Source organism: Heterocephalus glaber, unplaced genomic scaffold, assembly GCF_053883595.1.
Source record: "Heterocephalus glaber isolate CG9 unplaced genomic scaffold, H.glaber_assembly_v1.0 deba00001586, whole genome shotgun sequence".
Lineage (NCBI taxonomy): Eukaryota > Metazoa > Chordata > Mammalia > Rodentia > Bathyergidae > Heterocephalus > Heterocephalus glaber.
Window position 1 is genome coordinate 2,602,149 of NW_028258364.1, and position 25,342 is coordinate 2,627,490.

At 37.4% G+C, this 25,342-nt stretch overlaps 1 protein-coding gene across 9 annotated transcripts; it reads right to left on the minus strand.

The window, feature by feature from the left end:
• Nucleotides 1-18,664: 18,664 nt before the first annotated feature.
• Smim43 (small integral membrane protein 43) lies at nt 18,665-24,658 on the minus strand. 9 transcript variants are annotated; one of them, XR_015443887.1, is made up of 5 exons: nt 23,980-24,222; nt 22,698-23,367; nt 22,206-22,272; nt 21,651-21,734; nt 18,674-20,129 (listed from the first exon to the last, which is right to left on the minus strand). XR_015443887.1 is itself a non-coding variant. In XM_087193251.1 (4 exons), exon 1 carries the CDS (start codon nt 24,409-24,411, stop codon nt 24,220-24,222), a length of 192 nt encoding a protein of 63 aa, XP_087049377.1. In that variant the 5' UTR covers nt 24,412-24,510; the 3' UTR covers nt 18,665-20,129; nt 22,698-22,827; nt 23,254-23,367; nt 23,980-24,219. The 9 variants fall into 9 exon arrangements, 4 of the variants coding, with proteins under 4 accessions (XP_087049377.1, XP_087049380.1, XP_087049378.1 ...); XR_015443886.1 differs by having other exon boundaries at nt 22,206-22,275; XM_087193251.1 differs by lacking the exons at nt 21,651-21,734; nt 22,206-22,272 and having other exon boundaries at nt 18,665-20,129; nt 22,698-22,827; nt 23,254-23,367; nt 23,980-24,510.
• Nucleotides 24,659-25,342: the final 684 nt, after the last annotated feature.

Genomic DNA, 25,342 nt, shown 5'->3' on the forward strand with positions numbered 1-25,342 from the left:
CCCACCAGCTTATTGGACTTGGGGTGGTCCCAGCTTCATCTCCCTACTGTGGCTTCCCCAGACTCTGTTGTCTTCCCTGAACCTTGTCCATGAACTCCAGTTTAACTTTTGCCATCCATTATCGAAACTTCTAAGACAAAGGAGTAACGAAATGGAGACGAGACACACATTTTTTGGTTCTATGTTTTCATTCTAACTATTATACACACACACAAAAATTAGTTTCATGTAGAATGTAAAATGCACAAAACTTTTCACTTTTCTGTATTTGCTATTGTTTTAGTTACTTTTCTTGTTGTTAAGACAAAATACCCAACACTCAATGTTAAAGGAGGAAAGGTTTCTTTGGCTCACAGTTTGTAGAGGTTTCAGTCCACAGTCAGCTGGCTCCAAGGCAGGGTGGCACATGGCAGAGGGGCATCACAGAGGAGAAATCGTCCATGGCAAACAGGCAAGTGAGAGCACATTAGCTCTCTTTCTGTCCTTTATATTTTATGCAGGTTATCCTCCCTAGGGCTGGTGTAGCACTCACACCCTTAATCCTAGCCAGAACTGTGCCAAACCAATCAGTTGACTGATTTAGTAATCACACACCCTTGTTCCCAGCACCACACACTCTAGATCCAGCCACCTCTGAAATGCATGAAGCTCTGGGAGGACATCTAGACACAAGCCATAACAACTATCATATCTTGTTTGGAGCACACTATTTAAAAATAAAGAGTATCATGGGCTGAAAGTATGGCTTAGTGGTACAGGGCTTGCTTAGCAGGAAAGAAGCCCTGGGTTTGATACCCAGCATTACACAAAAATAAAAATGGTAAAATAATAATAATAGTACATCTGAGTATCAAAGAATAAAGAATATATTTTTAAAAATACTATTATAATCAAATGGGAATGAATCCTGAAGTTGACAGGGCACTAGAAAGTTTCCACAAACAACCATGGATCTAAATTAAACAGCAAAATTCCCATCAAGAAGAAATGCCAGCTCCTAACCAACAACATGGTTATTTCTTCCATATACCTAAAAAATTAAAATATAAACATAAAATAAGATGATCAGCCCTAATTTTTAAAAATCAGGAAGATTTTTAAATAATGACAATAGCATTTTTCCCAATACCAAGATATATTTAGTATATCTTCTGATATATATTTAGTTATGTTTCAATACAAGTTTTCTAAATATATAAAATCATATCAATATTACTTTTTAAACATTAATAATTTATATTTTAGCTTGGATAGGAACAGTGTCAAGGCAGCATTGAAATCTATCATCAAAGGTAATAAAGGGTTTTCTCTAGCTATGAGGCAGAAGTTATTTTCTAAATCTATTTTATCAAAACAGGTCAAGGGCAATAAATAGATCCTGAAATCAGTTTAGTGAGTCAGGTGGCAAGGGGCAAGCTGTATTTCTTTATCACACAAAATAGGCTAGAATGAAAATAAATATCAGAGTACATTTCACATAAATGTACTATATAATAAGACAAGCATTTCATTTATTTTCCTGTATATGTCTACATACTGAGTCACAAGGCAAAAATGCATTCCTTCCTATGAATCTCCATCAAAACCATTTGAAATCCTCTCTTCAAAGCTGTGGTAACATCTGACAACAATTTTATTGCTTTCAGCCAAGATTATACTGAGACAAATAAAAGCAGCATACAGAACTAAAGGTGAATATCAAAGCAGAAAAAATTTATACCAAGTGTGTTAAAGTGGAGAACATTCTATTATCTTAAAAGGAATCTTCAAACTTATCAAAACCATGATATTTAATTCTCATAACTGAAATGACATTAGCCATAACATTTTTTGATGGACATATGATATTTGTACTTATTTGGGGTGCATAGTATTATAATTCAATACATGTAATGATCAAATCAAGGTAATGAGCATCCTCAAATATTATCATTTCCATGTGTTAGAAACCTTCCACATCTTCTCTAATTATTTTGAAATGTGTGCTTGTCTACTCTATGGTCGCCCTATTGTTTTGTTTTACATTAGAACTACTCTCCATTCCGGTTGTATTATGGGTAGCCCCTATCCACCCTCTCTTGTCACCCCTCTCCTTACCCTTTCAAGCCTCTAGCAACCACTCTTCTATGCTTTCTTAGTGGTCAACTATTTTAGCTGTAACTCTTGAATCAGAGTGGGAATAATGAGGAATAGCTGCATTGGACAATTAGAACCTTAACTTTCCTGATATTTCTCCAAAAGGTGTTGTTCATTAAGTTATCTTCAAGAAACACCTGGTGTGATTACAAAAAAAGAGTTCAAATTTAAATTACGTGGATAAAAACCGCCAATGACATATTCCTATTTGAGAAAAGCAAGTAAGAAAAATAGCACCTAGAGTGAGTTCCAATTTATGACTCAAAAATATGTCATATGTGTATGAAAAATATGAAGGAAATACAGTAATCTGTTAAGAGGTGTAGGATAACGGAATATTTGTACTTAGTATACAGTATTTTTATGTTCAGAAAAAGAAATAAAAATATATTTGAAATACTTTCAACAAAAGAAATGAAGAGTCATGTGGAAGGACCTCCAGGTTTTCTAGGCAAAGGGGTCAGGTAAATTCATCTTTTTTTCCCCATTAAGTTTATTGGCACATTTTAGATGTAAAATACAGTTACATACATCATTGGGATCTTGTAAAATTACATGAGTATCTTGGTTCTTATTTTTTTCCCCTTTCCTTGCCCTCCCTTCACCCCCTCCACCCTTCCCTATTTGCAAAGACTTTGTTTCCATTTTTTTTCCTTTTCTCATATTTTTTCTTTTCCCTTTTTTCCTTTCCCCTACCCCTTAAACTTGCCCTCCTCCTTTAAACCTTTTCTTCCTATTACAAAATATCAATTATACATTTTCTAAATTACAATATCAAGATCTAGGAGACATTACCACAGATTTTACAGAATTTAAGAGGATATAGAAAGCATATTACAAAAATCTTTTTTGAAATAAATATGACAACTTCTACAAAGTACCTTGGAAGACAAATTAATGAAACTAACTCTGGAGGAAATACAAAATTTGAACAGCACCTATTAAAGAAAGTATATTCCTAGCTTGAAAACCTACCTATATGACAACAGCAGGTTCATATACATTTTAACTGATAAATTATATCAAACAATTAAAGCAGAAAAAAGAAGGAACACTTCTCCCCTCATTTTAGGAACTCAACATTGTGCTAATCTTAAAACTGGATAAAGATAATAGAAGAAAAAAGTATGAACATAGATAGAAATTTGTTTAAGAAAATAAACTATTAGAAGTCAGATCTGGCAGGATGTAGAAAGTGGTTTTGTTATAGGGATGGTAGTGTTGGTTCAGCATTGGAAGATCACCCCCCAAAATCATCATTTTAACAGAGGAAAGGGAAAAGCCATATATATGATCCTGTCACTAGTTGGAGAGAGAGTATTGGACTAAATTCTACAGCTGTTCATGGTAAAAGCTATCAGGTGACTAGAAGTAGAACAGAACCTTCTCAACAGATCAAAGACATGTACTCCATATTTCCAGTGAGAACGCCTTATATGAATGGAGAAGATACAGTGCTTTCTCCTTAAGGTGGGGAACAAGGGCAGATATGCTTACTCTTTATCTGTCCATTAAACTTTGAAACATAGGCCCAACCAAAATAGTCTGGCAATAAAATGACACAATTAGGATAGGATTGGCAAGGTAGAAGCAAAATCTTTACATGTAGATGAAATGATCATCTACAGAGAAAATACTAAGAAATCTCTAGGAGCCCCTAGAACTTGTACTTGAATTTAGCAGCATTAGAAAACACAAAGCACATATAAAAATTCAGGTCTATGTATATGTGCTATAAATGAAGAATTGAACATGTAAATTTAAAAGTTATATAGGAGTACAAAGGACCTAGAAAAGTAAAAAAAAAAACAGTGTTGGAAGACGCTTAGTACCTAATTTTAAGACTTCTTCTAAAGCTACAATAATCAAGGCAGTGTTGGTGTAAGAAAAGACATATAGATCATTTGAATAAAACAGAGAATCTAGAAATAGAACTACACAAATATGGTCCACTGAGTTTTGAAAGATTATTTAACATTAGCATTTTATAGAATACAAACTCAATTCAAGAGCCGAGGAAGAGAGTGTTTTCACCAAACAGCACTAGAACACCTGGTATCCATATATAAAAAATTAACCTCAATGCTTTTTTTCCATACATGAAAATAACTTGAAGGGATCTATGAACCTAAATATGAAAGCCTGAAAGTATAAAACTTTAAGAAGAAATTATAAGGGAAAATGTTTATGAATTGCAGGTAGGTGAGAACTACTTAGGATACAAAAAAACATGATGTATAAAAGAAAAATATTGATAAATGAGATTCCATCAAAATTTAGAACTTTAAATGACATCATTAAAATGAAAAGTAGTCCTTAAACAGACCATATTTACAATGCATGTAACCTATAACCAGAATATATAAAGAACTCTTACAGCTCATTAATAGACAACCCAATTAAAAAGTAGACATAAGAAGATGATAAATAACCAGTACAGCATAAGGAAAGATGTGCAACTCTAGAATCAGAAAAATACTAATCAGTACAATAACAAGATTGAATTATACATTCATTAGGGAGCTGAAGTTAAAAGTTTTAAAAGCCTTGTCATGACTTTTTCTTTTTGTTGGATTCTCCCCCTTTGGGTTTAATTTGTCATGCCCAGTGGATTCATTCTGCTGGGTTTCCTGGGATTGTGATCCTCATTGTCTTTTCCTAGGATATTGTCTAAAATTTTTTGGAGTGCTTGTTTGGTATTCATGAAGTTCCTGAAGTGCTCTTTATCATGAAAGTAACTAACTTCTCCATCAATTTTGAAAGATAGTTTTGCAGGGTACATCAATCTGGGTTGGAGGCTGTTTTCCTTTAGGGCTTGAAATACATCACTCCAAGCTCTTCTGGCCTTGAGGGTTTGTATTGAGAAGTCTGCTGTGATTCTGATGGGTTTTCCTTTGTATGTGATTTGTTTCTTTTCTCTCACTGCTTGTAGAATTTTATTCTTCTGTTGGATTTCTGGAATCCTAACTATTATATGCCTATGTGTAGATTATTTTAGATCAAGGCTAACTGGAGTCCTATATGCCCATTTATCTGTATGTCAAGTTCTTCTCCCTTGCTTGGGAAGTTTTCTGCTGCCACTTCTGCACTCTCTCCTCTTTCTTCATTGACTCCAATCAGTCTTATGTTATTCTTCTTTGCATCGTCTAGCAGCTGCTGGATTGATTTCTCATGTTCCCTTACAATTTTAAAGCAGTTTTTCTTTTCCTCCTTACTAATTGCAGTCTTATCTTCTATATCTGAAATTCTATCCTTACATTGGTTCATTCTGCTGTGCAGACTTTCGATGGAGATTTTAATCTCCTGGAAATCTGTTTGCATCTGTTTTATGGATTCCACTTGTTTCCTATGTTGGGATTCCATCATGTTCCTCAGATCCTCTATTTTTTTCCTGTGTCCTCTCTAGACTTATTAATCATGTCTTGCACCATGAGCACAATCTTTGCTGTTATCTGAGTAATTATTTCTGATTTCATTTTTCCCAGAACCTCTTTTGTTGCCAATTCAGAGAGTCCAGGTGGTTGAGTATCAGATTGTTCCAACTCGTTTCCCTTTGGGGTTGCTGTAGGTGATCCAGAAGTGTTTTTGAGGCTTGTTTACATGTCTTCTCATTTCCATGGGGGAAGAGTGCTTCTGGCGCCTGCATGGCTCACCTTCTCTGCCCTAGGAGCATGGGATGGCAGCGGAGGAGCTTCCTTCCAGGTGCTGGCACCGGCTAGCTTCTCTGTCCTAGGAGCATCCAGGTAAATTCATCTTTGAGACCACAGCTGGGCCAGGCTGGGAGGGCTCCATCCCATGGTGGTGAGTCAGAGGTTGGGGTGTGAAGTACAAATACATTTGCACAATGTGTTTTTCTCCTAAATTTTAATAAATTTGCTTGTCCATTATAAAAGTAATAAAATAATATTTTTAACCTATAAAAAGTAGATGTGAGACTCCCATGTTTCACTAGTTTAACACAGTGTTTTAGTCATTTTCCTCATGGCTTGGACAAAATACCCAGTACCAACAACTTAGAGGAGGCGAGGTTTATTTTGGTTCATAGTTACAGTCCATGGTTGGCTGGCTTCAGGACATAACAGCAAGACAGAAGGATGCAAAGGAAGAAAACCGTGCACGTCATGGAAGTCAGGAAGCAGAGAGAAAAAGAGGGGCTAGGGAGGGAGATATGCCCCTCCAGTTCAGCTCCCAGTGACTCGCCTTTAACCAGGCATCACCTCCTATCAAGAAGTCAGCTATAGCACCCCCAAAATCCAATCTTCTTCTAACAGCCCTGCCTATGAGCGCATGAAGCTCTTGGTAGGCATCTAGATACAATATATGCCATAGCACACAATTATTCTCATTTGTATATATTTTTGTACTATTTTTGTATGCGTGTTTTATATGGCTACCATCATAAATATAAAATCTTTGGTCTACTATCTCAAATCTATAAAGAACTTAAAAAGATCAGACCTCCTAATTTAAAGACCCAATCCAAAAATGGGCATCTGAAATGAACAGACATTTCTCAGACAAAGAAGTAGAAATAGCAAATAAATACATGAAAAAATGTTCAACATCACTGGTCATTCGACAGATGCAAAAGAATACAATGCTGAGATTCCACTTCACTCCAGAAAGAATGGCTGCTATCATGAAATCAACCAATAACAAATGCTGGTGGAGCTGTGGGGAAAGAGGAACCCTGCTCCACTGCTGGTGGGAGTGTAGACTGGTGCAAGCACTGTGGAAATCAGTATGGAGACACCTCAAAGAACTAGGACTGGAAGTCCCATTTGACCCCACTATTCCACTGCTTGAGATCTTCCCCAAAGAATTAAAAGAATCATACCACAGTGATATATGTGCACCCATGTTCATAGCAGCACAGTTTGTAATGGCTAAAACTTGGAAACAGCCCAAATGCCCATCAACTGGAGACCAGATAAAGAAAATGTGGGGTTTTTTGTATAAAATGGAGTACTACTCAGCCGTAAAAAATGAGAAATTAGAGACATTTATAGCTAAGTGGATGCACATTGAGGTGATACTCTTAAGTGAAATAAATAGGACCCACATGTATAAATACTGAATAGTTTCTCTGGTGTGAGAAACTGAAAGTGTAAATAAGGACTAAATGTATAATAGGCAATGTGAAATAGGAAGAAAAGGGGCAAAGGGGAAGGAAGTGGGAGGGCTAGAGGAAAGGATAGAAGGGAATGGGATTAATATGAGAAAATGGAAAAATAGGAACAAAATCTTTGTAAATAGGGAGGAATGGAGGGGTTGAAGGGAGGGCTGGGCAAGGATGAAAAATAAGAACCAAGAGAGACTATGTAAAGGTGCAAATTTCTAATGATGAATGTCATTATATTGTATACCTAAAATGTACCAATGATTAGAATGAATAATCAAAAATGTAAAATAGGAAGAAAGGGTCCAAAGGGGAAAGGAAAAGGGGCAGGGGAAAGGAAAGAAAGGAAAGGAAAAATGATGAAAAATGGAAAAAATGGAAATAAAGTCTTTGTAAATAGGGAAGGGTGGAAGGCATGAAGAGAGGGCTAGGAATGGGGAAAAAATAAGAACCAAGATGCATTATGTAAAGGTACAATTCCCAGTGAGAAATGTAATTGTGTTATACACCTACAATATACCAATAAAAGAATTTAATACAAAAAAAAGAAAAAAAATATGTAAAATTTTATGGTCAAATTTTTTGTATAAAATTAGAACATTGTTCTTGTTGTTACATATATTTTGTAACCTATTTTTAAATGACTGTATCTTATTTCACTGAGTAATATGATTTATTTAGTCATTCCTCAGTTACTGGAATGAGTTTTATTGGTAAATATTTATGAATATTTCTATAATGACTTATATAATGTACTGAAAACATTTTTCTTGGACTGTACAAGATATTCTCACTTTTTTCATTTTATCCTTTAATTCTGAATGGCCAAGCTAATATCCTCATTTTTTAAAAAAAAGAGGGCAGGGCTGGGGATTTAGCTCAGTGGTTTCACCACCTGCTGCACAAGCACAAGGACCCAAGTACGATCCTTGGTACCAAAAAAAAAAAAAAAGGCAGATGAAATATGTAACACTGAAGTTGCAAAATCAAATCAAAATCTTACACCAAAACCTTAGGAGAAGCCAACTTTCCAAGATATACTTTTAAAATTCTTTTTATTAGCTAAATCTTGGAAACAGCCCAAATACTCATCAACTGATGAATGGATAAAGATGTGGAGGTTTTTTATATAATGGTGTACTACTCTACCATAAAGAAGGATGAGCATCAGACATTTATAGCTAAATGGATGGATCTTGAGACCATACTCTTAAGAGAAATAAATCAGACACACATATTTAAATACCTCATTGTTTCTCTGGTGTGAGAAACTGAAAGTAGAAATAAGGACTAAAATGTATAATAGATATTGGGAAATGGGAAGAAAATATTCAAATGGGAAGGAGAATAAGGGAGGAGGGAGGGAGAAAGGAAGGAAGGGAAAGAAAAAAGTGAAAATAGAAAGAAAAAAAGGAGACAAAGCTTTTATACATTGGGAGGTAAGGGGGTGGAAAGGGAAAGGGTGGGATAAAATAAAATTTATTAATAAATAAAATAAATAATTCTTTTTATTAAACATAAAATCCTTGCACAACTAAGACATTTCAGAATCTGAGAATAAAGATTTGTTTCCTATTGTATTTTGTTTGCCCAGCCTAGTATCTTATAAATTTGTGAACAAGAACATTTAAAGGTAGAGCAGGTACAATCAAGTTAGTATCTTTATCTCTCACTTCATGCACACAAATATTCACATGTGACATGTGCTCACACACGCAACTATTCATAAACATAAATATAACCACACACAATGACAAACACAACTACATGGACACACACACATAGACAGACAAACACACACATAACACAAACACACAAGGACACACACACAGTGTTATGCCTTCTGCTACCTACCTGTCCTTGGAATTCATCTGAGTTTGTTTCCCCTTTGTTAGACTCTCAGTCAGATAGAGGGGATGTCAAACAACTGTTAAGAAATTGAGAAGCAGCTGAAGCAAACGTGTGATTCATATAAAATTAATAAGAAAATTATGCTGTCCATAGCAGTAAAAAGGTGATTTCTGAAGTTATTACATCAAGCCAGATATATGCATATTTGGAATATATAAAATTTATATTTTTATTTGTACTATTTCAAAGATTATGCCTTTTTTGAGGTTGCCTCAGCCAAAAACAAAAACACAGCAGCAACAAAACAAAAAAATTGGCAGAATAATGATATGGTCATAATATTGATAATGTAGATTTGTAAGGACAATTTTAACCTTTTAAATACATTCACATCTGTGGTACAAGGCTCTAGAATGAAGAGCAATTCAAATAATGCACATGGACAAAATAATCAACATATTTTAAAACTTATATTGAAACATCAAAGAAAAACATTTTAAAGAGATCTCATTTTATCACTCCATTAGAATTCCCATTAATCTTTTCCAGTTATTGTCTAATCCTAAAGAATGTTACTGATCAGTTAATTCTTTGTTCTCCTGGGATGATGTTAAAAGAGGTTTTATCCTTGAGCAACTGATAAGTGTGTCAGAGAAGCCTTAAAGTTACCCAACATGCAGCATTTAAAACTCACTAAGTGCTGATACTAAGAATATCATTTTAAGACACTATTTGTCCACTTGGACAACTCTTAGCAAAGTTTATTATGGTGTATGGATAATTATGAGTGGAATATTATAAATATTTATTTTATTCACAATATAAAAGTAGCCTTGTGATAATTTACTGTTTAAGCAAAAACTCATATCCAATTAGTCTCCGTGTTGATTATAAATTCAGCTTTTCCAAATCTTACATTAGTAAGAATTTATTATGTTTAGGAGGAATAAATATATTGAAAATTTTGGTCTTTTATTATCTGAAAAATGAAGGGTGAACCAACTTCATTCACATTACATTATACTGTACATGCAAAGTTAAGACATGAGACACAGTCTTTTTTTCCTTGTCTATACATAATTTCAGATGCTGGACACAGGTAGCAGAAATTCTGTTCTCTGTTATCCTAAATCAATTTTCTGTATACCAGAAGATCTAGCCCAATTGAGTCTAGAAAGTGACTGGACTTGTACTTGTTAAGGCTGCCAAAGAACCAGACTGGTGGTTTAAGAAACACAAATTACTTTTTTGCAGTTCTGGAGAGGAAACATCTAAGATCAAAGTGAGAGCAGTGCTCATTCTTCCTGAGGCCTCTCTGCCTGGCTTGCAGATGGTTGTTCTGATGGTTAACTTATGTGTCAACTTGACTGAGTCACAGGATATCCAGATCAATGTTATCTTGTGTGTAACATCTAAATTAGTGAATGATGGGGAGGAAATAGTCCTCCAGCATGTGGATAAGCATCATCCAACCCATTGAAAGCCTGAATAGAACAAAAGATGGAAGAAGGAAGAATTACCCTCTTTTATATCTGTCCCACCATTAGAGTTGGAGCACCACCACCTGTCTCCTCCTGCCCTTGCACTAGGCTGGCATTGTGCATTTCTTGGCTTCTAAGCCTTTGGACTGGTACCCCATTGGCTCCATTGGGTCCCCAGCTTGCAAAAAACAGATCACGGGTTTTATAGTTTCTCTTCTGACGTTCTCTGAAGGCACATGTGTTAAAGAATTGGTCTCCAACATATCACTACTGGTAGGAGTGGTAGGGCCTTGTCAGATGTCAAGAGCACATTTGGTGTGTGTCCCCAAAGAGCATTGTGGAACCCTGCTCCCATCCTCTCCCTCTCTTGCTTCGAGTCCATGAGTTGAGTGGTTTTGCTCTGTCATGTGCACCTGTCATGAGGCAATGCCTCCCCACAATCCCAAAGTGATGGGGCTAACCAATCGTGAAATGGAACCTCCAAAACTGTGAGTCCTAGTAAACCTTTCCCTTTATAAATCTATTGTATCAGGTATTTAGTATAGTTTTATTGCAGACTAATACAATGGGACTTCTCAGCCTCTGTAATATGAACCAATTCTTCACAATTATACATGTAGGATATACATACATGATTCTGTTTTACCCTAGTATAGTATAATCTTGTGCTTCTGTCTTCCTAATCTTCTCTTCTTATAATGAATGAGGACCTATCCTCATGACCTTATTTACCTGTAATTACTCTCTGAAGGCTCTGTCTCCAAATGCAATCACATTCTGAAGTACTGAGAGTTAGAACTTTAATAAATGAATGTGGGGGAAATCCAGTTCCACCTTAAAAGATTTTTGTTTCTGTGTTTCATAATAGTGGAGGAGATAAACTGTTACATTTGTGGAGATGTGTTACATCTTTAGGAGAGAGAGAGAAACTAGAAGACATCTAATCTTTGAAACCGTATTCTCTACCAACTCAACCTGACAAAAGCAGTTTGGTCCACAAAAAGGTGCTTTATATCCAAAGCAGCAGCATAAGGACCCTTTCCTGGCCTCTATCTGGTCTTCTTCAAATCTGACATTCCAAAATATCAAAAGGAAAAATTCAAGATAATTGATTAATTATCCTCTTCCATTTAATAACTATGTCTATTGTTATCACTGATGCTGCAAAGTCAAAATTATAAATATTAGGATGGTGGTCATCAAACAACTAGGACAACAGTACATCAAACTAAACTAGGGAGAATTTTCAATATATTGTCCATTCTCAACTTCAGATAATCAGAATATTCAAGTTAAAAGTGAAGAAAGGATTAAAATCAGCATTATATAACACAAATGTGAAAATAATAAAGGCTTTAAAAAGAAGAAATTCATAGAAAAGTGTTCCAGAGCATGTACGGCTAAACCAAGGTCATCTGAGACATGGCTTGCCCATCTCTGTGGGTATCATTCTCAGCACAGGCTTCCATGGTAATGCTGGACTAATGTTCCAAGGGGGATGCTGGAGCTGAAACCATTGTGACTATTTGTCATAGTTACTTTTCTTGTTGCTGAGACAAAATAACTGACACCCACAGTTAAAGGAGGAAAGGTTTAATTTGGCTCCCTGTTTATAGAGGTTTCAGTTCATATTTGGATGGCTCCAAGGAAGGAGCATAGTAGAGGGACATCACAGAGGAGAAACAGTTCATGGTAGGCAGAAGGCGGGGAGGCAGCAAAGCAGTGAAGTAGTAAGGAAGCAGCAGCAGCCTGCTCACTTCTCTCTTTTATCCCTTCTAGGCTACCTGCCCTTTGGATGGTGCCACCCACACCCAGGGTGGGCCTTCCCATTATCCACACCCAGAACTTTGTCAAACCAATCAGTGGGCTAATTTAGTAGTTACACACCCTTAATCACAGCATCACATACTTAACCCCAGCATCACACACTTAATCCCAGTATTGTACATCCTAGATCCAGCCACTTCTGAATAGTCCCACCTATTATTGCATGAGGCTTTGGCGGGCACATCTAGACACAAGCCATAACATTCTTCCACTCCAAGCAATAGGTAGAAAGAGGTAGAATGAACTTCCAGGCATGATGTAGCATGTTTGCCTTTTGAAGAGTCTTCCCAGAGCCCCTGTATGGTAACTTCAGCTTTCAATTCATTGGCAAGAGTCTACAAAAAGTAGTGTATCCATTGTATTATTCTGAAAAAAAATTATATTTCTTCCCTAAAGGTTAAGATGTGTATGTTATAAGAGCTTGCCAGATGATCCTAATACATCTTAATCCCTTGTAAACCATTACTAAAGAAATAGCTTCTTGAAGAATTTTCCTGAGTCAGTAATCCAAAGAAATCAATTGAAGGGAAAGTTTGTCATTTGTCTCCCAGGATCCATTCTGACATTTTTAACAACAGCCCAAATGTCCACTTGGGCATCAAACTCTGTCCCACTGTCAGACCATGTGGGCCAATTGCAGGGTGATCCCTAGTCCTAAGCATGCAGTTACAGCCAGGCCTAAGCCACATCTGTATCATGCTGACCAAGTGATGGAGTCATGGCATGTTCATGACCTCAGTCAGTCCAATCAGAGTGAATCTCAAGACTTTTACTAAAATGTAAACTCCATAAAAGTGAGACTTTTCCTGTCTTGTTTCCTTCACTTTCCCAGAATCTAGAGTAGTGTCTGGGACAAACTTGATGCTTAATAAATATGATTGAATGTTACATACCTAAAAATAGAGCTATGAGATGAGAGAAAAACTAGACTTTGATGACATTGTTTGAATCTCTATCTCCATTGTCAATGAACAAAATTACAATAGTTTTGTCTAAAGCTCTTAATTGGCTTTATTTTCAATTCCAGAATCAGACAACTCTTCATTTCATAAAATAGAATAAGAGTTGCAGTGAGCTGAGCAGAAAAGATTAGTTGTACAGACAGAAAAGGGCTTGAACAAACCAGAAACAAGAAAAGTAAATTGGTTGTTTCAAAGTTACTTTCTTGTAAGATGGGGACAGGGAGACAGAACAGGAAAATCACTGATTCATTAACATCAAGTTATTTCAGGTTACTCTTTTTTTGTGTAAGGAATAAAGCAAAGGGAACATTGTTATCATCCAAATTGAAAGTACCCTGTTTGGGAATTTGGCTTTTATCTCTCAAAGTCAGATAAACACCTTAGTTTCAGCTCAGTGATGTGGAACTTCAGTTTGAATGACTCCATTTCAATTTTTAGTCTGGCCTGTGGGGACCCAGTGCAGGAGGAGCTTAATTCAAAACAATAGCCTCATAATTTTTATTTCACCATATGTACCTCAACTACATTTTACTAACAGGTCATTCAGTTATTAAATCAATAAATTCCCCTTGTTTGTTTCACCAGTTTGAGTTTGAATTTCTCACTTGCAACCAAAAGATAGGGAAGTAAAATCCTAAGTTATCGTGATGCACAGGACAAATAATGTAAGCCAGTAAGGGCTTATGAAATAACTCCATAATATGTTAATCACTTCTACTGAGAAAGAACTAAAAACAGGATAGGTTGCTGTGGTACCTCAGTTCATGAACATTTTTGTTTGCAAATAATTTGGTTCACAGAACCATTTGGCAAAATTTTGTTTTTGTTCACAAACTCTGCATTGGGTGACAAACATGACTGTGGCCATCTCTCCCACACAAACAAAAATATGACCATCTTTTCCAGAATTGTGGAGTGAATTGAGTTCATGAACTGAGGTACCACTGTAATAAGTAGGACTTTGAAGTATGGAGAGATGAAGATTCGCCTTCTGATGACATATTTTGTTTTTAAAAAATCAATGAGTGTTTCCAACAAATAGTACAATGTTAAGTGAAATAAATCACACAAGCGTAAATATTGTATGATTTCTCCAAAAGCCCCAAAATATAAATAAATTAAAGAGCAAAAGTAAAAGTAGATACTAGGAAACAGAGAGATAGATCTTTTACAAATGGAAGGGGACCAAGGGATGGAGGTAGGTGAGAGGCCTGGGAGAGTAAAGGGAAGAGAAAGAATTAAGATGTGTATGTATATGTATCAACTCCTTGTGAGGAATGTAATGAATATGTACTGCAAACATACTACTAAAAAAAAAATTTCAAGCTGGGCAGAGTGACTATTGCCTATAATCTCAGCACTCTGGAGGCTGAAGCAGGAGGGTCACAAGTTTGAGCTCAGCCTGGGAAACTTAGTGACTTAGTGAAACCCTGTCTCAAAATAAAAAAGAGTTGGGGATATAGCACAGTGTGAAGGCCCTGAATCCCCACTAGTGAAAAATAAATAAATAAATAAGTAAAAATTTCTTCAAAAGACACTATAAAGAGAATATAAAACTAAGCCAGACTAAAAGAAAGTAATTGCAGAACATCTATTTGATAAAGGACTGATTTCCAAAATGCACATTTAATTCACAAAAAGAAACTAACCCAATTTAGATATGGGCCAAAAGACTAAAGATACCCTTCACCAAAGAAGATAAACAAATGGCAAATAAACATGTGTCAAAAAAAGCTGAGCATCATATGTCATTAGAGAACTGCATGTTAGAACAACAATGAGAAACCTCTGCACACCAAAAATAGCTAAAATCGAAAACAATGATAACTCCAAAAACTGGAAAGAAGGGAGAGCAATCAAACTCCTTTCATTGCTGTTGGGAATGCAAAATGGTACAGTCATTTGGAAGACAGTGTAGTTTCTTACAAAATTAAACACCATCTTACCACATGATCCAGCAATTACGCTCTGTGGTATTGACCCAAATAAGTCTACAACTCATGCCCGCACGAACAGTGCATAAGAAAGTTTACTTTCCACTTAATTTTTCTGTCACCATAAAACTGTTCCCCCCAAAGTATAAAATCTATTAAAGAATAAATAAATACCATTTCAAAATAATAAATAAAAATGAATTTTGGAGCAAAATTCCCTCTACTTTTATAGATGTTTCACATTTCCATAGCAAACTTATACAAAATACACAAACCCCAAAATTCTACATCTAGGATTTTATTCTACAGATGTGTGCACATATTGATCAAATGTTTATGCCAAAAGATTATGTAGTATTATCAGTAAAAGCAAAACAACCTGGAAACAACTAAATATGCATTAAGAAATGTTTAAATTATTTTTCTTTTAGATATGGAACACTATAGAGCAGTGAAAAAGAGGTAGCCATATGTGCACAATGCTATACAAAGGAAGTACTTGTCTTTTGTTTCTAAATATGGCCTAAGTAACTAGAATACCATGTGCTCATCACATGGTAGATACTTGATGTATATTGGTTGGCTATATGAATAGAAAATGACCAACATTTTTTAAAGCAAGATATAAAACAATGTGTGTATGGTTTGTCTTTGTTTGTATAAAAAGATATAAATATAGATGTACAATATATGTTTCATAAGAAGGACTCACAGGAATCTGGTAGCCATGATGGAAAAATTAAGAATGGAAGTTAGGGAAAGGAGTAAGACCTCACAGCATTATCTTAGTGCTTATGAGCAAAATGATATTCTCCAATAGAAGGAAAGAAAACATTAATAAAAAAATCAATAAGGAACTAAAGAATGTACCAATAGAAAGATGGACAAGATCTGAATAATCAATTTGCAAAAGGACAAAGAAAAATTATTAATACTCAAATAATAAAGTGAAAATCAATTAAAAGTATCCTTTTTTAACTGTCAAATTCATAGATGAAGAAAGATCCTCAAAAGGTGAAAATGGGTAGAGAGAAATGGACACACTCATGCACTGTTGATGGAAGTGTAAATATACATATCCTTTCTGGAGGGCAGTTCAGCCCTCAACCATTTCAACAAAATCAACAATAAAGTTAAATACCTCCTTTATCTTCAACCAACCTATCCAACTACCAGGAATCAAACAAATGTGAAAAGTTCTTTACACAATGACATTCTAAGCAATGTACATTATATATACTTGGGGGGAAATCTGCTTTTAAATAGACTAAGTAAGTACATTTTGTTTGCATATTCATTGTGATGGTTAAGCTTGTCAGTTGACTGGGTTAAGAGACAGTAAAATGCACTTCTGGGTATGGCTGAGGGCCCATGACCATGGGAACTACAGTATATCTGGTTCCAGGCCCCTTCTTCTCTGGTGCTATTTCCCTGCTTTGCTTCTTGCCCACCATGAAGTGAGCTGCTTTGTTCTACCATGCCCTTCCACCATGACATTTCTGCTTTGGAGCTAACTGTTATGGCTTGTGTCTAGATGTCCCACCAAAGCCTCATGCAGTCATAGGTGGGGCTTTTTCAGAAGTGGCTGGATCTAGAATGTATGATGCTTGGATTAAGGGTGTATGATTACTAAATTAGTTCAATGATTGCTTTGGCCTAGTTCTGGGTGTGGATAATGGGAAGGCCTACCTGGGTGTGAGTGCTACCCACCCTAAGAGCGTGAAGCCTTGGTAGAGTATAAGGAACAGAAAGAAGGCTGCTGCCATCACTTGCTGCTGCTGCGTGCTGCACCCTGCTTGCTGCTTTGCTGCTTCCTGTTTGTCCTGCCATATCATGGACTGTTTCTCCTCTGCAATGCACCTCTGCCATGCCACTCTGTGTAGGAGGGAGCCAACTATGGACTGAAACCTCTGTAAACTGTGAGCCAAATAAACCTTTCCCCCTTTAACTTTGAGTGTCAGATATTTTGTCTCAGCAACAAGAAAAATGATTAAGACACAAACAAAACATGTACTGAAACTTGTGAAACTGTGAGCCAAAATAAAAGTCTCCTCCTTTAAATTGTATATGTCAAGCATTTTGGCCACAGCAATGAAAAGCTGACCAATACATCAGTAAAATACTGTGCAGACATTTTTATTATTTATGCTTATACTTCTGGATTTGGAAAGCAGTCTGCTCTCAACTATGATAACAATAAAGAGGACATTTCCTACTTATCATGATAGGTGGGTACATGAAGGCATCCCTCTTGACCAAGTACCACCCCAAATCTGGACTTAAGCATACAGGAGTAAAGGAAACATGACATCAGGTGGGGTTTCCTTACTGAATTTGACCATTTTCAACTGAAATTACTAAAGCCTCTTGGTTTGTATAGACTCTGCTTTTGAGTAGGAGTTTTTTTATAAAAGTTCAGATGTATAACATTTTATCGGGACCATCAAGAACTTTCTATAAAACCACAGTCAAGGCAGTGTAGGAATACCATAAAGATGGCCCTGTAGAATAAAAAAGAAAACCCAGAAATAGACCCACCCTTATACAGTCATTTGTTATCGACAAACATGCCAAAGTAATACAGGAGAAAAGGAAAGTCTTTTTAACAAATGAAGAAAAAAGAGAAAACTGGTTTATCTATATGAAATTGTTCTTTACCTCACACCATACACAAAACTTAACTCAAGATGAAACAGATCTAGTAAATATTAAAATTATACTTCTATTCCATCTCCTGCCTCGCAAGCACAAGGTCCCAAGTTTGATCCCCGGTACCAAAAAAAAAAATTATAGTTCTAGCTTAGAAGAAAGGATAGAGGAATAAATTTGGTCACTTAGGGTATAGGCAAAAGTCTCATAGGACACAGAATACAATAAACATGAAAGAAAAAAGTGGATAAAATAAACTTCAAAACTAAAAATACATCATTTAAAAGCATTGCTAAGATAATGAATAGGCTATCTAAAAACTGGATTAAATATTTGTAAAACATATATATGCTTAAGGAATGTGTCTAATAGATATCAAGAGTTCCTGTAACTTAATAAAAGACAAACAACCCAACACAGGGCACTTGTAGTGAAATAAGGTCCAATTTATGGTTAATGTAGAAAAACAACGTTACCTAAAAAAGAAGAAATACCACTACAACCTTCACATTTTACCCAAACTTTGAATATAATGGAAAAATCATTTAATTTTTTAAAAAGATAAGATTAACTGGCATATAAACTTTAAAAAGATAATCTGATATAAAAATTAAAAATATCTTTGTATTAACCTCATCTTAATTAACTTTTAACAAAGTATGGGTAATATAATTCACCCCCACAAAAAGAAGTCACACAAAAAACTGAGTTGCATATAATAATATTTTTATTTCATAGTCTTTTTAAAAAATATAAACCAGTTGCATATTTTGAAAAACTTCCACAGAATAATCATTTAGCAGTCATAATATTACAAAAATAAAGTAACAGAATAAATTGCATGATTAAAACAAAATACCTTCTGCTGAATCACTCTGACTAGGAACACAGCCACTAAGAAGGTTAGTGGACCAGCACTGCCATGTTTTCAATTAGTAAGCATCACTACAGTCAGGCACAAGACCTATTCCCAGGAGACCATTCCATTTTTTATAGGAAGATGTGCAATGCATAGATGTCATGTTAACATCTTGTGTTTAGTTCCAAAATACCATTGTTCTTTTTCCTCTGGGAGAAAAGTTCAATGGTAAAGTAGAACAGTGATGGGACACAGCACATGACTGGCCCACATCTCTCCCACTAGTTCTAAAACACAACAAAGAGAAAGATGTGGACTTCACTGTTCAATACAACAGCCACTAGCCCTATGTAGCTATTTAAAACAAGAATAATTAAAATTCAATAAAATCTACATTTTACTTCCTCAGTCACACTTGACACATTTTAAGTGTTTACTACTTGTTACCATATTGGACACTGCAGATATAGAACATTTCTATCATCACAGAAAGTTCTTTTGGACAGCCCTGTATGTGGGAAGTGTTTCTTCTCCCTTTGGTTAGCCAGGGTGTAGGCTGCTTGTGGAAGCAGCTTGGAGAGACAATTCTTGTCCCAGAATATTCCTAGACTGGTGGTGGAGTCACAGAAGGAAGTAAGGTTGTCTTTCTTTGCATATGAAAGGGATGGTCATTTACAGGGATCAAATACACACTCTAGATTCCACCCAAATCTAACTGCCAGGAAAATTAAGGAGGAGATAAATGGTGCATGTGAGGAAGTGGCAAAGTAGAACATTCTTTATCCTACGCCCAACCTCCATACAGGGATCATGTCTACCAAGAAAATATGTGGGTCTTCAGGCTCCTCCTCTAGAGAATCCCAGCTCAAGGCAAGTATGTTGGCAAAGAGGTCAGTGCTGACGAGTGTTTCATGAGAAAATCTGCCATGTCTTCACTCTGCTCACTTGGAGCTGAGCAGTGTTGCTGGAGTTTTGCCAGTGAGAAAGCTATCATTTTGATCTGTTTCAAATATTATGCTCCCGTACAACTATATTTTATAACCAGGGCATAGACCACTAGTTGTCCACTGAAGATCCACCATTATTGCTCTTACCAAGGAAACTCAGATTTTGGTTGAAAGCTACAAAAATTACATTTCTTGAGCAATCTTGCAGATAGTAGTAGCCAGTTACACAGTTCTGGCCAATACAAGCAAAAGTTGGGCTGCTGAGAAATGCTTTAAAAGGATGTGCATTCAAATTGCAAGGCTGTGCTTCCCTTTGGGGTGTTTGCCTTCTTGTTGTGGGGGACTGCAGGGATAATCTTGGAACCTAGAGGGGAAAGCCAAGGGTTAGAGCCTGATATCTGTGAACTACTGACCAAATTCCAGCAGTTACCTATCTCCAATACTCATCAAATGTGAGTTACCTGAGAAAAGAACAAAACCTCTAATTTGGTGAAGCCAATGTTCAATAACTTCCTACTCTCTTATAAAACAAAGGTTAACTATGAAGATGTTTAACTTAAACCCATCCGTGGCTTAGGGATCTGTCTATAAAGACCAAGCAGAAGTGATCAGGTTCATTAAGTAAAGTAGCTGCTATTCAAGAAAATAAGAGGATTTTTAAAAAGCTTAATCCATCAGGAAGCATTTCTGAGCTCCTATTATGTTCTGATTACTTTCCAAACACAGGTGTCTGTCTGCCTTCTGAATATCCAAGTTCCTGTATTCCTGTATGGTAATATGCTCAGTACTCAAAATCAGATCAGCATTGAACTATTACTTTATTTATTTTGTGTAGACAAAATAAGAAATGAAGAATTTATTTCACTGATTCAAACAAACAAAGAAGAATCTATATCAAAGACCTGTAACTCAACTCTTAACTTGCCCTTGCATGTGACACAGATATCTGACAATGGCATCTAATGATTTTAATTGTGGATTTAGTTTAAATAAGCATAAGTACCTCAGACTAGCTGCAAAAATTAAAAACAAAATGCAGAACTCTGCAGATACTTTCTATGTACTATATTAGTCTCTTTAGTATTGTAAAAGTCCCTAGATTAATAAGTATAACTTAGAAAAAAAAACATTTCCAAGTATCCTAAATAGTTTAACCATTTACAATGCTTAAATTTTTAATCATTTAAAATTTAACTCTAATGCACTTATTTTGAAACTATAAACAAAATTGAGAACATGGAATGTCAAGTTAAAAATAGAGTATTGTGTATTTTTTACTTACCTAGTTCCAAGTTTCCACCCCTGCAAGTGAACTAAAAACAAATCCTGGCACCTTGTCATTCCCAGAAAAACCCGTGCATGCATGGCACACTCTGGGTAAATTTTATCTTTCATTCTGTAGAGTCACACCAGATGGCATCAGTCCTGCATCTACAGCTGTGCCCTAAAATTGAAGTTCAGGCACAGGAATCTGCTTTATTAAACACTTTGGATTTTGCAAGTGTGCATGTGTGATGTCATTCCCATTCACCTCAAAATGGTTATCTTTTCAAGTGGAACTACAGATCCATTGCACTTACAAATTTGGAAATTAATGAAACAATCAAGATTGTCCTAAGAAGATCTGAAGTCATTTTGAACAGCTGAAATTTAGAAACAACAATGAAATAAGAAAATCTAAAATAAAATATTAATACTGAATTATAGAATCATGGCTCATTTCCTTTTAATGTAAGAAATTCAATTCACCTTCTAACACTCAAAATCTTTTACTGAAAATAAAACAAGAATATTTTATAATCAAGTCATACTTATAGATTAAACAGTTATCTTAAATGTTCCTTACTTTTCAAATCCTTTAATGTCTAATTCATATTTATCCTACCTTTAAAAGTAGACTTGACATAGTGATTGTCAGAACCAAGGTATCATCAGTGGCTGGAGTACCCAGTACATGGAAGTTTGGAACCTATAACATTGTGGATGTCAGAGCAAGCATTTATACAGGTAGTCAAAAAATGTGAGTTCAAAAACAGTTCTGCTTCAAGAGATTAGCCTTATGCTGGCCTGGGGAAAAGTGACGGTTGAATAAATGGATAAGAGTAGATAATTCATATACGCGTGTCAAAAGTTTCAAAAAGCAAGGGCAACAAAGCAAGGGCAAGGCAGGAGACCAACAGCAGCAAGTTTTGAGGGCAAATGTGAGGAACTTCAAATCCCAACTGTTGGGGTCAAATTCCAAGCAAGTTGGGATAATATGAATATATATTCATTTTTGCTGAATAAACAAGAACTTAGTAATTAATGAATTAGTTTACAAGGAGGTTATAAACTGGCATGGGACACAAGATAGGAAGGCAAGCTCTCCTTTCTTAGGAACCTGAGTCAGTAGAGCCAGCAGAGAGGTTGGCTGACACTAAGATAACAAAAAACTACTCACCCAGAGTTCTCTACACTTTCCTGCTAGGAAGACTCAGGACAAGTTAAGCTGCTGGACATCAGTGGGACTGCTAGCAAGATTAAAGGATTAAAAATCAAGAATCCAAGCAGGTGGTTAAAAATCATTTGCATTCTGACTATTTATAAAGTATGAAACAATTGTTTGCTATCCTTATAAACAACCATAATTGCTAATTACTCCCACATTCATCTTCAATGTTCATTTCAACCATATAACCCAATAACTAAATGCCACTGCAGAGATATCAACCAATTAGAGAACTATTGTTCAATGCACAATGCAGAATTCCAACTGGAAATTCAAATTAAGTCCGATAGAGAAATGATGCAGAGGTGAGAATCTGCTCATGATTAATAGTTAAAAGAAACCGTTTATTTCATTTAAGAACAAGTTTATTTTGACAAAGTGAAATAGAAATGTGGGAAATCATCTAAATGTCACAGACCAAAAACTTTTCCCATAATTACTCACCAAAGTGGGACTATTCTTTCTTTGCTTTGAATTACCAAAATAATTTCTTCCACTTCACTTTTGTTTATCGACTTGGGTAAAATTTAGTATTTCATTGGTTTTAGCCTCTCTAGATGGTCTTCCTTTGTGTCTAAAATTAATATTGTCAATATTATAGTCATGATATAGACAGTTTGTTCCACCCTAATATTAGCAAACCCAAATCTACCTTTATTGAAGACAAATTACATCTGTCCTACATATTTCACTCCAAGGATCCCTGCATTGTTTTCCAAAAGAGCACGATGATTTCAAAAACTACAAACTCTTAAATCTGTCTAATTTCCATAATTCTCTACCTAGACACTGATTCATTCAATGAGTGAGAAATCAGTTTGGCTTCTTGGTTCCAGTAGAAGCTCACCAGTTGTAAGTGGGAAGAGAGCCTTTTAGTTCATGATACCCATTTCCCCCATCCTGACCCTTCACTTCCTCAGGCCCTGGATCTTCCAAAATCTAGCCATTAAGGTTAAGGTTAGCGTTGAGCAACATGCAAGTATGCGCGGTCCTGACTTACACAGCTTCGATCTCCCACTGTCCCGGCCTTCTAGCAGAGTTCCAGGTAGCAAGTGGAGTTGGAGTCTGTGGGGCACCAGCTAAAAGCAGCAACTCCTCTCCAGGTGACACGAATCTAGGAAAAAGCATCTGGAAGATGAAGTTATTTCCCAAGCTAACATTGCTTGGCCAATGGTTAATGGGCACAGGCGAGTTTACTTCTGCTCTCCAATCTTTCTGCAAAAGCTCTGACCATTGAATCTCACCACAGGACTGCGCTCTGGTCTTCTTTTACCTACTGCCCTACACCGTGTCCGGAACCCTGCAGCCCATCACCAAAAAAGGTCACAGACCAGCCAACCCAAAGGCACTTGCCGAATGCATACTCCAACATTGGCGCTCCCGTGTCTCGGAGTCTGAACCCACCCTGCGCGGCCACCTGCAGGCTAGACTCCGAGTAGAGATCTGGGTAGGAAGGAATTCTCTATCCCGTCCCTGCCAGTTCAAGTCCATTTGGCGCTTCCCAAAGCGCAAACATTAAGGTATATTTGGAACATTTTACAAATGTGCCCTCTTTCCTCCAACCGCCTGCCCCAAAGCTCAATCATTTGGATACTTAGGTTGATTTTGTTTGACGTGGCTGGACTGACTTAGCTAAATAATATAATTTCCCACCTCACGGCTACAAATGCAATTGGTCTGGAAAGAAGTTGCGGGTCCCCCAAACCATCCAGACTCAAAGGCTAACCTCTGTTTCATCCATCTCTCCTCGGTCCAGACCAGGCTCCCTGGAGACGCACAGCGCCAGGCCAGATCCCGTACACCCGCGGTCCACTGCACGCCACGAGCCCGGAGCCTCCAGGGAAGACAGACACCTCCATCCCTCTGCGGCTCCTCCAAGCGGGAACTGACCTCCAGGCGAGAAGGTAGCGCGGACGAGGAACCAGGCAGCCAGCCGGGTGCCCTCCTGCAGGAGCCCGCGCCTGGTTCACACCGCCTGCTCGTGGTTGAAGCCCCAGGGCTCTCGGTGCAGAGAGAGGCGCCCTGGCTGGAGCGTCCCGGCCGTGCTGGCCACAGAGTTCTTCAGCTGCTTGATGACCACGAAGAGTAGGAGGAAGAGTAGGAAGAGCAAGAAGAAGAAGAGGGCCAGATAGAGCAGCAAGTTGAGCTCCCACTCCATGCTGGAGGCGCCGGGTTTCAGCGGTGGCGCGCGCTCAGCGCAGGCAGCAACCGCAGGGCGAGGGGCGCCGCCCGCGCCCTCCTCCCGCTCCCTTCCGCGCCACCCGGGCTCCGCGCTCCGCCTCTCCCAGCTGCGCGGACCCGCGCCAAGAGGCGGCAGGAATCCTGGCTCCGACTTGCCAAGCAAGCACGAGAGCCAGCAGCTTCGCTGAGATCCTCGTCTGCGCTCTTGAGGGCGCGAGTGGGTTTTTCTAGGAGCGAACTTCAGCGGGCGGGGACACAGGAGAGGTAACAGCTCAGGCTCCCGGAGTGTTGGTCATGTTCTGCACACGACCGAGGATTTCCACTGCCAACATCCCTAGACCCCTCACTTTCTAATTAATTCCCTTGGTTATTTCCCCTGTTCCAGCTTTCCGGAAAGATAGGCCATGCCGTGGTCCAGAGACGCGACAGGATTAAAGGTGCCTTCTGAAGGCCCATGAGATGACCTCGTGCTATGACACCAATAACTGTTCAAGCTGCCTCGCTCTTCAGGGTTGCAGGTGCGCTCAGGTTGAGTGCCCTTTTCTTTGGACAATCCGGTCCTTAAGAAAAGCCTAAAAAGCCAACTGCATGTCAAAAGTTTAATTGTACAAAGCTTTAAAATGATGGCTGCAATTAGTTCCTTTAATGAAAAGACTGGGGTGGGGGAGATGCACAAAGTGTTCCATGATGCCTCTGACACCCCTCCGCGTTTGACTGAGGTCATCTGTAGCCCATATGGTTATGTCTGAGAGAAATGGTGCACGTATCACTGTGCAACAAGTTATCCCCAATTTAGTGGCTTAAAACAATGTAAACTGGTTATTTCTTGGGGCCAGGGATGTAGTTCAGTGACACTGTGTCTGCCTGGCAAGCCCAAGGTCCTGAGTTTGATCCCCAGTACTACAAAA

Bases quoted from the DNA above. Each gene is read 5' to 3' on its own strand.
- Smim43 (XM_087193251.1), bottom strand. From the start codon at position 24,411: ATGGAGTGGGAGCTCAACTTGCTGCTCTATCTGGCCCTCTTCTTCTTC.